Below are 15,527 nucleotides of genomic sequence, written 5' to 3'. Positions count from 1 at the left end.
ATATTTGGCAGATGTAAAGCATACATGTGTATGTTTTTTGTGTTAGTTTGTATTTTTTTATTATTACTTTAACAGCTCAGGGATGTTCAAGGAGACACCTGTTAGTGCACTTTCTGAAGATTTTTTGCACTGTGAATTTGCACTGTCAGTTGTGTTTTTGAATAAAGTGTTGGAAATTAATGCTTTTTAAAAAATAATTGTATCCGATTCATCGATTAATCGGAAAAATAATCGACAGATTAAAATAATCGTTAGTTGCAGCCTTAATTGTCTCAGTCAGACCGTTTCAGATTTTTACTTGCCCTGTCAAAATGCACAAACAAGTTACTGTTTTCCTTGTTTTTGACACATATAACCTTGTAAACCTTGTTCTGTGGTAGGTCTAACAGATAATAACATAAATTGAATAAAGTTATCAAACAATTCACAGTCTTCACTTCATAAATTATAAATTCAATATAGATTAATCCATATTAAAGCTACAAATGTTATTCAGTCAAGAACAATGTGGGATTTTCTCTTTTTCTTTTGTTCTTTAATTATTATAATGACAAACAGCAGCAGATTTATTAGGCTGCTGTCACTTTAAGACCTTGCCGTACATGAAATGGATTATCTGACACACATCCCATTCTCTCACAACTCTTAACATTAATTTAAGACTTCATTTAACTCATTTCAGACTGTGTTTGCAAGTATTTTCAACAAAACTAGCATTTTGGTATAATTTTGTGTGATTTTGTCCTTTCAAGCGCTGTCTGAATGGCTTTCTGTGAGCACGAGTTGTGTGTGTTTCACAGACACAGACTGCACTGTGTCTGTGAAACATTTGCATGGATAAATTATGTTATGCTAGCCAAAGGATGTTATGCTAGCCAAAGGATGAAGGGAAAAAAGCGAGTGCTGCCTTAATTGCGTTAAATATTTGTAACATGCTAAACTGAAAGAATTAATCACATGCGTTAATGCGTTTTACAGCACTAATATATATATATATATATATATATATATATATATATATATATATATATATATATATATGTAGTAAAGGTTCAGTGTTGGTGTGATGGAAGAAGACAGGGGTCGGCGTGACTGGGACTCGTACACTTTTATTTAGTTAAGAAGAAATGCGCTGTGCGCGCTCTAACATAAATCAGGTTCACGTTCAAAATATCACTCTTTCCACTATATCCAATATCACTCTTTCCAACATCAAACATCACTCTTCAGCGTCCAGCTCACGTCTTGTGCACGAGTCCCCAGTCCTTCTCTCTCTCGCTCTCTTGCAGCAGCCAGCTTTTATGCGATCTCCCCACGCCAATTACTGCAATCAGAGACAGGTGTTCGTCATTTTGCACTTGACCTACTTACTCACCGCTCGGCTCCGTCGTTGCTCTCGCGCTACAGACTTCGCTGAACCACGCCCCCCTCGCCACATACCCCCACCGCCCGACTCAGGCCGGGGAGCCGTCCGGCCTGCAGCCTCCCCCCTCTCCCCCCTCCTCCTGGAGAGGAAGTCAGCCACAACCATCTGTGCACCCGGCCTGTGGATCACCTTGAACTTAAAAGGCTGTAAGGCCAGATACCAACGGGTGATCCGCGCGTTGGTATCCTTCATGCGGTGGAGCCACTGCAGGGGAGCGTGGTCCGAACAGAGGGTGAACTCTCGACCCAGGAGGTAGTAGCGGAGGGTGAGAACGGCCCACTTGATGGCTAAAGCTTCCTTTTCAATGGTGCTGTACATAGTCTCTCTCTTCGAGAGCTTCCGACTAATGTACAGCACCGGCCGTTCTTCGCCCTCTATCTCCTGGGACAAGACTGCGCCCAGCCCCCTGTCCGACGCGTCAGTCTGTAGGGAAAAAGGGAGAGAAAAGTTAGGAGCCTGTAGGAGCGGTCCGCCACATAGAGCAGCCTTTATCTGGGTAAAGGCCTGCTGACACCGCTCCGTCCACTGGACAGTATCTGGTGCTTCCTTTTTAGTCAGATCAGTCAGCGGGCTAGCCAGGTCCGAATAATTAGGCACAAACCTCCTGTAATATCCAGCTAGCCCCAGGAACTGTCTAACCTCCTTTTTGGTCTTAGGTCTTGGACAGGTCGCAACTGCTGCGGTTTTATCAATTTGGGGACGCACCTGTCCATGACCCAAGTGGAAGCCCAGATACCTAACTTCCACGCGCCCAATTGCACACTTCTTTGGGTTGGCGGTGAGCCCCGCCCCTCGCAGCGTCCTGAGGACAGCTCGCAAATGCTGCATATGCCGCTGCCAGTCGTTACTATAGATGATAATGTCATCCAAGTAAGCAGCAGCATATGCAGTATGCGGCCGGAGAATTCTGTCCATCAGGCGCTGGAAGGTCGCGGGAGCCCCGAACAAGCCGAAAGGAAGAGTAACAAATTGGTGTAATCCAAACGGCGTCGTGAAAGCAGTTTTTTCTTTAGATATTGGAGATAAGGGGATCTGCCAATACCCTTTTGTCAAATCCAGTGTCGAATAAAAACGAGCGGTACCGAGCCGATCAAGCAATTCGTCAACCCGCGGCATTGGATACGCATCGAATTTCGACACAGCATTCACCTTGCGATAATCCACACAGAACCGGACGGAGCCGTCGGTTTTAGGCACTAAAACTATCGGGCTTGCCCAGTCACTGTTGGATTCTTCTATTACCCCCATGTCCAGCATAGCTTCTAATTCATCCTGAACTACTTTCTTTTTATGTTCAGGTAAACGATACGGCCGGCTGCGTACTATTACGCCCGGTTCGGTCTCAACGTGGTGCTGAATGAGATTTGTCCGACCAGGTAGGGGCGAAAACACATCAGCAAACTCTGCTTGTAAATTACGTATGTCAGTGATCTGGGACGGTGAGAGGTGGTCTCCGCCAAATGCCAGAGCGAGAGATTGGGATTTTGAGCTCGCTTCTGGACCGAGATCCTCCTCCCCACTTACCACCGTCGCCAGCATCACTGACTCCGCCTCATTCCATTTTTTAAGGAGGTTAAGGTGGTAAATTTGATGTGCCCCGTCCCTATCTGATCGGACAACCTCATAGTCGAGGTCCCCGACTCGCCGTGTGACCACAAACGGCCCTTGCCACTTCGCGAGTAATTTAGAGCTGGATGTGGGAAGCAATACAAGGACTTTATCTCCCGGTGCAAATTTGCGTAGTCTAGTCCCCCTGTTGTACAGCCGACTTTGCTTGTCCTGAGCCTGTAACAAATTCTCCATAGAGAGCCGCCCCAAAGTGTGGAGTTTTGTTCTCAGGTCCAAGACATACTGAATTTCGTTTTTGCTATTCGAAGGTCCGTCCTCCCAAGCTTCTCTAAGCACGTCCAGCACCCCGCGGGGCTGACGCCCATAGAGAAGCTCGAAGGGGGAAAACCCCGTGGAGGCTTGGGGGACCTCGCGTACAGCGAACAAGAGGGGTTCTAGCCACTTATCCCAATTTTTGGCGTCTTCCCGTACGAACTTACGAATCATGGATTTTAACGTGCGGTTAAAACGTTCCACCAAGCCGTCTGTTTGTGGGTGATAGACGCTGGTGCGAATCGATTTAATGCCCAATAATTCGTACAGTTCGCGAATAGTGCGTGACATAAACGCCGTGCCTTGATCGGTGAGAATCTCTTTCGGGATTCCTACCCGGGAGATTAATTGAAACAGTGCGCTCGCCACGCTTTTAGCGGAAATATTGCGAAGCGGCACTGCTTCTGGGTATCGCGTTGCATAATCCACCAGGACTAATGCAAAGCGATGCCCCCGTGCAGATCGTTCTAATGGCCCGATGAGGTCCATTCCAATTCTTTCGAAGGGGACCTCCATTAAGGGAAGAGGGCACAAAGGTGCTTTTGGGTTGGCCGGTGGATTCACCAACTGACATTCACGACAAGACGCGCACCACTTGCGCACGTTCTCGTGAATGCCCGGCCAGAAAAATCGGGTCATTAAACGATTTAGTGTAGCTGCCTGCCCTAAATGACCAGCCATCGGATTACAGTGAGCCGCCTGGAAAAGCATTTCCCGACGGCTCTTTGGAACTAATAACTGAGTTGTATCTTGCTTTGACTGGGTGTCTTGGGTCACCCGATACAACTTATCTTTTATGATAGCAAAATAAGGATATGAGGGCGGTCGGTCGGGGTGGAGGGGCTGCCCGTCGATCGTACGGACCTGGTCAAACGCATTTTTAAGCGTCTCATCTCGGGACTGTTCCAGAGGAAAGTCATCACGCTCTGAAAGAATCCTTCTTTCAACCGCGTTCCGAACCTCTGGGACAGATACCGAGGGCCCCGGCACAGCCTCTCCAACCTGAGCGACCGCTCCCCTCTCCTGCTTCCTTTTTGTCCCAGAAGCACCCGCACACAAATAACCCAATAGTGTTTTAAACCCCGGCCAATTGGTCCCCAAAATTAACGGGTGCCGGAGGTGTTGGCTAACGGCCACCTCCACACTATGCTTTTGGCCCCGAAATTGGATAATGACTGGCATTAAAGGGTAATCCATCACCTCCCCGTGCACACACCGAACCCTAACCGTGCGGCTCTTATCCAATGCCTCTGGTTGTATCAGATTTTGATGGATGGAGGTTTGGTTACAGCCTGAATCCACCAAAGCCTGATAGGTACCCCCCTTAATACTCACAGGTATTTGGTACAACCCAGCTTGATCGGGGGCAGCCTGCGGTGTGTCAGGGACCCTGACCAGTGTCCCCACCTCCATTACGGGGCACCGATCGATAAAATGTCCAGGGTCCCCGCAACGCCAACAGGCCGGCCCAGTCCTTCCCGCCGCCCCAATGGCGGGAAGTGGGTCAAGCGATTGGCGTGGGGAGAGCGGGGGTGCAGGAGGCGCAGTGGCAGAGGCTGTTCCCCTGGACGGCGTTCTGGGTGCGGGAACAGGCTCAGCCGTAGGTCCGGTCCTCCAGCGGGGCGCTGGCCTGGGCAGGAATCCTCCACGGGACCTGGGTAGAGGGACAGGGCGAGAAGAGAGAGAGAGAGAGAGAGAAGCTGCTGGAAGGGGTTCGCCGACCCCTGGGCACGCCACCATCTGGTCCTCCGCCAACTGGATGGCCTGGTTCAGCGACGTCGGGCGGTGGCACTGGACCCACTGCGCGGTCTTCCGGGGGAGCCGCGCGACGAATTGCTCCAGTACCACGTGGTCTATAATTCCCTCGACGTCGCGTCCGTCGGCCATCAACCACTTGCGGCACGCGTCCCGGAGCTGCTGCGCAAAGGCGAAGGGTCGGCCGGATTCCCCGAGCTCCAGTGACCGGAACCGCTGTCTGCTCTGCTCCGGGGTCCGGCCAACCCGCTGCAGAATGGCGCGCTTGAGGTCTTCATAGACCAGGAGGTTCTGGACTGGCAGCTGTTGTGCGGCGATCTGGGCTTCTCCGGCCAGCAGCGGGATCAGCCGCATCGGCCAGTCCGTGGACGGCCAGCCCCAGGCCTCGGCCGACCTCTCGAACAGCTCGAGGAAGGCTTCGGGATCGTCTCCTGGACCCATTTTGTGGAGGTGCATGGGCTGGGCCGAGGCTGGAGCTGGCGATGATGGTGTGGCCCGAACCTCCTGGTCCATCCAGCTCCGGAACTGCTCACGGTCCTCCTGCTGGGCCCGGAGGAGTGTCTCGAACCGACGCTCCTGGTGCTCCTCCATGGCCAGCAGGGCCCGATGTTGTTGCTGGTGGAGTCCCGCGAGCGCGTGGATGATGTCCGCAAGTGGGGACGGGGGCTGTGTGGCGGCGGCCTCTTCTTCCATACCGGGTTTCGGCACCAGTGTAGTAAAGGTTCAGTGTTGGTGTGATGGAAGAAGACAGGGGTCGGCGTGACTGGGACTCGTACACTTTTATTTAGTTAAGAAGAAATGCGCTGTGCGCGCTCTAACATAAATCAGGTTCACGTTCAAAATATCACTCTTTCCACTATATCCAATATCACTCTTTCCAACATCAAACATCACTCTTCAGCGTCCAGCTCACGTCTCGTGCACGAGTCCCCAGTCCTTCTCTCTCTCGCTCTCTTGCAGCAGCCAGCTTTTATGCGATCTCCCCACGCCAATTACTGCAATCAGAGACAGGTGTTCGTCATTTTGCACTTGACCTACTTACTCACCGCTCGGCTCCGTCGTTGCTCTCGCGCTACAGACTTCGCTGAACCACGCCCCCCTCGCCACAATATATATAGTGTATTACATATACAATTAAATTATTAACTTAACATGCACACAAACAAATGCTTGCCCTGAGCCCTGGTTACTTTCTGACCCTGGTGTCATGTGTATCTTGCAGGTGTCTGCTGACAAACTCGATTCCATCACAGCCTTCCCGAAGTTTTTCAACCAGTCATCCTACACCAAACTGGCTTCTTACCGTAGAGCAATCTTCCAGTCCCTGGAGGTGAGAGCAGAGAGCAGTCTGTTAGTCGTTTTATAGCACTGTTTTTTCCTATGGGGCAATTAGCTGCAACATCTGTAGTTCACTTAATAGAAGACAATTATACAAAAATATGCACCTGTTCTGAATTCTGGGAGCTTGGACTTTACTTTTACATAATGCAGTGTGTCTGTGTTTATGTATGAGATAAACAGGAGACTGGGAAAACACTCATCTGGAAAGTCTGGAATTCCCCAGATCTTCCTTAATTATCTCTCTGTGAATCGTACCTCCTAACAAACTTAACAGAAGCATCCAAGTCCAGACATGCACCAGAACAACAGGACTGGCTGCACTTTACTCTCTCTCTCTCTCTCTCTCTCTCTCTCTCTCTCTCTCTCTCTCTCTCTCTCTCTCTCTCCCTCTCTCTCCAGGGTACCCGCGGGTCTTAAAAGCATTGAAAAAGTCTTAAATTTGATAATCTCAAAATAAGGCCTTAAAAGCCTTGAATTTGGTATACAAAGTCTTGGATTTCGTTACAAAGGTCTTAAATATTATTTTGCCTTTCCTAGGATTAAGTTCATACCGTAACAAAATTAACTGTTACTAATGTAGGTTAATTCAAAATTCATGCAGCATTGAGTGCACCTCGCGCTCCACGTCATAGCAGAAAAAGCGATAGCGTGCGCACTCGTTACTATGGTTACTAGGCAAGTGAGGTACAAAACAAGATAGTAACCTAGCCTAGTTTGTCGTCTGAATTGGGAAAGTGTCGGTTTTATCCGCTGTGGATAAAACCGACTTTCTACTTAAAGTAGAAAAAAACCGATTTTCTACTTAAATATAAGTGTCATTCAGTCGGTCTGTGTTCTGTCACGAGCCGCTTGCGCTGTTTGTACGACTAAATCTGCGATCAAAATGCAGGCTGATATTCAGCAGTGTTTTTAATATTGATCATATTATACGAGCAAGAATGCAATGTTTCCCGAATATCCACACGATTTCAAATGTGACAGATTTTATACAACAGTAAAAAAGAAAAGAAAAAAAGGGTAACATTAAGTGATGTACTACGTTTAAAACAGCATTGTCAGGCTTATTGCTCTATTTTGCAACGAAATGTTTGGCTTTGAACGAATTGTGAGATTCATGAATGAATGACTCAGACTCACTCATAAAGATAATGGGTTACTGCCACCTACTGGCGATTTTAATGTTTTTTAACGTTGCATATTTAATGAACATTGGTTTATTTAAAACATTATTTCTTTTTTTAAAAGGTATTATAAAGGTAAAAAATGAAATGGAAAAATTGATTAAAGGGGGCAAATATAGTCCCTGTGAGTGCAGTCTAAGTATAAGAGAGGGGGTTCCAGGGGGTACGGCACTCTAAACAACTGGAGAAACATGGGACTTAGGATATATATGTAGAACTCCACAAGTGCTACTGCTAAAGAGTGCAATGTCAATAATTTTTCATAAGCTTAATTGAATTGGACTAGAGAGAATAATTATGACATACATACAAGACTACATACAAAATAACTACCAAAAGTAAAGTAACTGTCAACTAAAACTATAAAAAACAGAATGACTCAAATGGGATTAAGACCAATAAGCATTTTCGTCTGAAGATGAAGACTAAGACTAAATCAAAAATGGCTGCCAAAATTAACACTGGCCTATACGTGCGCGCTACAACGCTGTTGTGTATGTATTAAATATGACTGATAATTTAAGTGAAATTTTTTATTTAATTCAAGTAGCCTACTTGTACATAATTATTTTCTAGGGTTTAAAATGTATACAGATTTGACATTTTCCCCTCATACTTCTGTCGGAATGGGTACAAAGTTGGCATTGAATTTCATTTGAAATGGTATTAAAAAGGTCTTAAAAAGCCTTGAATTTAAGTTGAAGGATCCTGGGGGTACCCTGTCTGTCTCTCTCTCTCTCTCTCTCTCTCTCTCTCTCTCTCTCTCGCTCGCTCTCTCTCCCTGTCTCTATACAGCATGTTTAATATTTGCAATTTGTCTCTATTTCTACTGAGAGGATAGTCTTTCTGAATACATGTTATTTTAGACACAGTACACATAGTTGCTTTTATTCCACCTGAGACATTTGTTTCCAGGATGGTTTCTGTTTTCTTACAGTTACTCTGACATACTGTTTTCCCTCTATCTGTGCGTCCTCAGGTGGCTAGTATACGGGCAAAGAAGACTTTTCCTCCGAGTGAGTCAGACAGTCTTGAAGAACAGATTAAGCCCATGCTTGACTGGGCTCATGGTGGCTTTATGCCCAAAGGCCAGGAGGGCCTGAAACCCAGAGAGAACGCAGGTGAGTACACGTCATCATCGTGAAAGCATCTCAGATCTCACACACAATCCATGCAGTTGTAAAAAAATACTTGAGTAAAAGGGCTTAACTTGGAGTCAAACATGATTCAGACAAAGGCTTATGACTACTAGCGGTATATTTAGTGACAACAATTTAAAATGCATTAATATTATTGTATGGCATTATAACATATTATTCCATGTAGTTTAAATGAAATAAGGTGTGAGCACCATGGCTACAATTTTAATTCACCAATAATACGATTCTGTCTGTTACTAATAAATTCTTGCTGTTACCAGTCAATAAATATTTTTGTTATGGCCTCTAACTGATATATTAGAAAATATAAAAATACTAAACTGCATGTTAAGACTAAATGTAAAAATAGCTGACAAAATGAACTCCCTTTACAGCAACTAAATACTCAAACTGAACAAAATATTAAAATAAATGGGTAACTTGAACCACCACAAACCATGAAAAGACAAACTATTAAAACCGCTAGAGCAGTTTCTACAGAAAGCCCTACAGACTGAGCAGTTTCTACTGGCAGAATTTCAAGCATTGCCATTTTGTCAAGTCATAAAAATGTTAGCAACAGGAAAGTAATGTAACTTGTTGGTCAAGTTTTTCTCAAACTGAGCTGTTATTGCAAGGGAATGTTATGAATTCATTTGTAGTCTCACACTGTAGTTAAGTTCCAAGACGGCGGCTTAACGAACAATCCCATTTTTTTTTGTTACCACACACAAAGCAGAATATATCTACAATATCAAAAATGGATATTCATTTTGAGATTTGCTAAAGAAAAAAAATAATAAGTGTCAAGAAATGCTTATGCTTAATCTTGAGGACAAAACGACTTGATTATTTGTATTAGTTGTATATATATATATATATATATATATCAAAAACACTAATAAATCAATATGTTATCATTTCTGTATTTTTTTTTTTTTTTTTTTTACTTTTTCGGCCCTGATTCTGTGTAAAATGTGTTAAATAGAGCTGAGACTTCTACAATTTTATTGGCAGTTGAAAGCATAATTAAATTATGAAAGCAAATTATTAAACAAATAAAATAAAATGTGTGGAATTTTGTTAACAAAGGGTGTTCATATTTTGTGGAAATCTGTGGCCGTAAAGTATTTGTGGTATTGCTTAAAAATCAAGTTGCAGGGCCCTCAGGCATCAGGGCAGGTTACACTCTCACACTTTTACCAGCTTAGCGTGTCAGATCATAGACCTCTGTTCTGGGTTCATTAGAGCTTGTTGAAGCATCATATTTAAATGTCCGATACCGTAGGTTTTCAGGAGAGCAACTTAGGGTGGACTGCGCAATGGTTTCAGAGGGGTTCAGTGTTATCCGAATTTAAGCTGCTTTAGCTGTCAACTTTTTGAAGTACATTATTTATCTTTCCCTTTCATCTGGGAAAAACTGTGAGTAATAGATCAGTTCAGTGAGTTTCCCAGGCATATTTATATGTGCGGTTAAAAATGTCTTACTTTCCTGCTGACATCACATTAACCAAAAGCAACATTCACAGTCCCATTCAGAGACCCAAAACATAAGTTGAGCTGGTGCAGTCATTTGTTTGCAAAGTTCAGTGTGTCTGGTCTCCTCTTATTTAAACAACTCCTGTTTAAAACATACCTAACATCAATCATTTTTTAAAAATTTTACCATTGTGTTTTCATATAGACGATACTGGGCTGTAAAACTTAAGAGTACTTGAATTTGAGTACAGATATATTTGAGTTCAGAACCAAGACACTGAAAATGTTTTTTAAACCACTGCAGAGATGAGCAAGCAGAAGTCTCTGGTAGTGTGGTCTTACAGTGGGATCAGAAAGAGGAAATAGCCTATCTAATTTCTTTACGATTTGTAGAATGCTGGCTTTCCCCCAAAGCGATTACAGATGTGGAACAGAAGAGTCTAACAGCTTTCTGTCTGCATGTTAATGGCTGTATTTCTCTTGGTCAATTTCTCAATGTTTTTGTCTAAATTGTCATAAAGTATTTAAATTAACCTGTCTGGACACAATAACTGATTAATTATTTATGATAATTAATCAATGTTTTTAATATTTTATATTTAAATCAGCACATATAATTAAATAATCTATAGTTTGCACTAATTTAAATAATATATATTGTTTATTATATTAATATAATCTATTTCATGTTTTTTTATTTTGGGGCATTTTTCTGGCAGAAATTAACAGTTTAAAAGTCATTGTTACCAAAAAATTCTGTATTTATGTTATGAATAAATTCTGTTGTGATGTGATCATTCTTGATAATTATTAACTGGCTGCTAAAGTAGTTCTCACAATATGAATACAAGTTGCTTCATTATCTAAGTGCCTGATCTATGAAATATGAATGTTGTTATTCACAGTACATGTGTGAGCATGTTTGATTGTAACAGTAAGTAATATTAGTGCACTTGTGTCTCTTCCAGCTGAGTATTGTGTTTTTCCCATGGTCTCAGAGAGCTCAGTGCTGCTGGACTCCAGCCCTCCGGAGTTTCCCCCCTCTGCTAAAAAAGCTCGACTCAGCCTCTGTAAGGCCAAACCTGGCACTGAGGACGTCTACAGTAGAGGTTAGAGCTTACATGAAAGATATTATTCATGTTCATGATTGACAACCGATTGTTGCACTCCAAATGGGATGTTCACCCTAAAATGGCATTTCTGCTCATTTATTATCACATATGAACGAGTACTGAAACCAATCTTGAAATATCCGAATGCATGCGTTTTTTTTCCTGTTTACACGGTCATAGAACACATCCGATCTGTGTCACATATGAGCAAAAAATCGGAATTGTGTCACATTTCACTGACAGTGTAAACAAGGCCTAGGTAATCAAACTGATGTCTAAATGGCCAACTTACAGTAAATCTTGTGTGAAAAGATTAACAGTGAACTCTTTGAGCTCCTTTACACAGTATAAAATATCAAAATTTTGTTGTTATTTTTTTCAAAATTAATATTTTTTTCATTGAAATTCTGAACAATTGACTCAGGTATATAAATAATTCAAATACAGTATTGCCTTTTGTGTGCATAGTTTTTGTACCAAAACTTTGATATTTTATACTTTTGCAAAATTTAATAGCATTGGACTTGATGTGATCATTGAGCTTTAACTCTTATAATGTGTTTGAATTTCCAAATTGTTGCTCATGACTGCCATTTCATCTGCTTTTCAGAACAAATGGTCCATGAAGTTTTGAAGAATCACAGAAGTATAGAAGGTGTGTAGAGTTGCAACCTGTTACAAGCCCTGCATTCACCCATTAAAACACATAAAGATCAATTAACAAAGAACACGTTTTTTTCTTTAAAAAAAAGCTAGGTCTAGAGATTTTTTATAAGCCGTATCATGTTCAAGGCACTGCAAAAGTGCATGTTTACATATATAGAAACAATGGAAAAGAAGAGCAGTCAAATGCAAAAACATGTTCTGTGTGAACGGCCCTTAACAGCATTGGAGCCATGGCCTTGTATAAAATAAATTTTAATTTTAACAAATGTATTTTTGCTTGTGCCAAAAAAAATATTAATATTTTTTTTATGGATGCACAATATATCAGTACCACGTTGATTTTAAATGTATTGATGTCAGTCGATGTTAGATATTTAACTGTTCATGCTAATTTCCTTTATTTTATATTTACATTTAGATTTCCTTTGCTGTCATCTATCACTCACTTAAAGTAAACTTTTAAAAACACAGAACATTTAATAACACGTTGTAATGTCATTTTTAGTCACTCAATATCCAAATATTCATTTTTCATACTGCACATTATAATGTTGTGATGCCTAATTTAATTTGCAGCTTTTAAAATGACAGATTTTAGTTTTTAAGGTCTAATGTTTTTTTTTGTGTGTATGTGTGACAAATTAGTATACAATTTTTAATAATCAGCCATTTTAGCCATAACATGAAAATAAGTATTATTTGTAAATAATTCACTAGGTTTTTAAAATTTGCTGTAATATGGATAGGGGTAGGCCTACTATGATATAGACTTCATAGCCTATAATAAAAGATAAAGAATTTCAAACCTGAACCAAACATATTTTTATTCAAGGATCAACAGTCTGTAATTAGTCTTTAGTCTGCCACCAAAAGCGACGTGTTGGGGTTCCGGTACACCAGCCATGTCAAAGAAACGAATTAATGAAAATTAGCTTATCAATGCATATCTAAATTTGTGCCTATGGTATCAGGGCTCGCAAAATCGCTAGCCCGACGTCCCGGGGCTATTGTGTTTTCCAGTCGGGCTACCAAAATGCATAACCAGCCAGCCCGACAGGCTATGTGAAATAATGTAATCAAATTGCTCCCTTTAATCACATTATTGACTACCGGTAGTTATTTTAAGGAAAAATATAACCACGCAAGTTTTTGATCATGCTGATTTACCCGCAGCGCAATTTCTCATGAATTTCCGTGCCTGTTTTAAGAGAAACACATGATCAGTGACCTAAGTTTGTTTTAAAAAGTGGGTGGGACAGGTAGGTGTGTGTGTGTGTGTGTGTGTGTGTGTGTGTGTGTGTGTGTGTGTGTGTGTGTGTGTGTGTGTGTGTGTGTGTGTGTGTGTGTGTGTGTGTGTGTGTGTGTGTGTGTGTGTGTGTGTGTGTGTATTTCCTCACATCAAAACCGAATATGTTCATCAGTGGTTACAGTCTATATAAAGCAGGGACACGTTTGTGTGCATTTTGTTTTGTGATTTCACCGGAATGAATAGTCTCCGCAACGGTGACAGATTGAAGCGCACATCCAAGTTAAGACTGCGCACGAACCACAAGAGAACACTGTATCCATGCAACCGATCGCCACGGCAACGAGCACTCAGCTTGAGTTAAAAAACAACAAATTTTAGCGCTAGATTGTATCTTATTTAATAACGAACTAAATGAATGCTCTGCTAGTTAACTGGAGATGTTTTATTTATTTGTATTAGGACCATCCGTGCCTCGAAATGTTTCACAAAGTGGTGTGGGACAATCTCGACCCTGAGAAAAAGTGGTGGGGACATGTCCCACCCATAAATTATGCCCATGCACAATAAAAGTTAAAGCTCCACTTTGACATGAATGCTTTACTTTGCGTGTCAGAATGTTTGAATCCATGTGCTAACACACTATCACTGTAAAGCTGCTTTGAATCAAACAAATCTGTATGGTTAAAAAGCTATACATAAAGGTGACTTGACCATCATATATTCTGCTATAAACAGCATAAAATAATTAGAGCACCATTTACTTGCTTCAAAAAAGTCTGGTATTGTTATTATTATTGTTTATTGCTATACTTTTTTTACATTAATTTTTTTATTTATTGCTATACTTAGAAAATTAACACATTTAGCTTTGTCAGACTTTAAAACAACGGAGCTGCGCACTTGTTGATATTTTTGTTTCGAAAAAGTTTTTAATTGATGTTTTGACTTCTAACCAATTTTCTACATTAAAAATTGTCTTTATTTGGGCTAGTAAAATTAATTTCGGGCTACCAAAATCTGAAGAGTGCCTGCCCGAAGGACTACCAGTGATTTTGAAATTTTGCGAGCCCTGGGTATCTTTGTAGAACTTTGTAGAAAGATGCTGCAGCCAATGAGCAGCCGGACAGTTTTTAATGTTTTATCAGACAATAACTACTCAAGATTTTGCTTTAGTATAATTTTCAGGACAATTAGGGCCGGATCCGAGATTCGGGACAACAGCTTAGATTTCGGGACTGTCCCGAATTTTTCGGGACGTCTGGTCAGCCTATCACAGTTATATTTATAAACATAAATTCGCTTTTATACAAAGCGACTTACAAAAGAGGAACAAAATGCAGTTTGTAAAAGAGCCTACAATATTCGTTATATACAATAGCAGGTTTAGTAGGACAACTAGATTAGGAAGCAAACCGGAGAGGAGGAGAAATGCAGAGAAGAAAAACGCTTCAAATTGGTTAATAATTTTCAGCCCATTCTTACGGATGCTTCCAAGAATAAGTTACTCTGGTATTTAGACTCAGACACCTCAATATGTTTGCTTGCCTGTTTCAGAGTTCTGCCTCTCTTGTGGAAAGATGAGAGTGGCGACCTTCCACCCGCTGTTTGAAGGAGGCCTTTGCCTAACTTGCAAGGTAAGAGTTGACCTTGTTTTCCACATTCTCAAAACAAAACACAAAACAAATCGAGAGTCTGGGAACATGGTTCTCCAACACGCGCTGACATGATTGCTCATAAAAGTGTCAAACAATAGCACTCGATCCTAACACCCGGACACCAGTGTTGTATCTATCGATTACCTTAGGGGGACAAAGGAAGTGCCATGGATCATTTCCATCATCGCTGCATTATCCTATTACACTCTGTTTGCAGCAACACGATACATTGCTTCAAACAGGGACTCTGTTTGTAGAAGGCTTAACTATTTAAGTTATTTACACGTTTTTATTTGTGAATGTGTCAGGATGTTTATTTAGAGATCTCCTACATGTACGATGACGATGGCTACCAGTCGTACTGCACTGTGTGCTGTGGTGGCAGAGAGGTGCTGCTCTGTGGAAACGCCAACTGCTGCAGGTATGAAACTCATGCTTCTCACAAACTCATTTTTGTCCCGTAATCTCTCCCTCAATCTCGCATTTCATTCCATTCTTGGAATTTTGTCACACTTCACTTCCATAACCGCCCCCAACCCAATGTTCATCTGTTAATATTGATAATGGATCTTACCAGTGTCTGTTTCTAAACAAGTTCAAAGTTTGGGGGTCATCCTTGATAGTAGTCTCTCATTCGAAGCAC

At 42.0% G+C, this 15,527-nt stretch overlaps 1 protein-coding gene across 2 annotated transcripts in view; it reads left to right on the top strand.

Moving 5' to 3' along the window:
• Nucleotides 1-15,527, top strand: part of dnmt3bb.1 (DNA (cytosine-5-)-methyltransferase 3 beta, duplicate b.1) — a 73,222-nt gene that overhangs the window by 44,666 nt on the left and 13,029 nt on the right. For both annotated transcript variants that reach the window (XM_077214217.1, XM_077214219.1), the window contains 6 exons: nucleotides 6,285-6,392; nucleotides 8,564-8,705; nucleotides 11,171-11,311; nucleotides 11,925-11,969; nucleotides 14,784-14,863; nucleotides 15,193-15,305. In XM_077214217.1, the coding sequence (XP_077070332.1) occupies nucleotides 6,285-6,392; nucleotides 8,564-8,705; nucleotides 11,171-11,311; nucleotides 11,925-11,969; nucleotides 14,784-14,863; nucleotides 15,193-15,305 (629 nt within the window). The remainder of the gene's footprint in view (nucleotides 1-6,284; nucleotides 6,393-8,563; nucleotides 8,706-11,170; nucleotides 11,312-11,924; nucleotides 11,970-14,783; nucleotides 14,864-15,192; nucleotides 15,306-15,527) is intronic.

The sequence above is a fragment of the Siphateles boraxobius genome, unplaced genomic scaffold, assembly GCF_051911475.1.
Source record: "Siphateles boraxobius isolate OS27281-9 unplaced genomic scaffold, OSU_SipBor_1 68, whole genome shotgun sequence".
In the NCBI taxonomy this organism is placed as follows: Eukaryota; Metazoa; Chordata; class Actinopteri; order Cypriniformes; family Leuciscidae; genus Siphateles; species Siphateles boraxobius.
The sequence above is the reverse complement of the archived record's forward strand: the minus strand, read 5'-3'. Positions and strand labels throughout refer to the sequence as shown.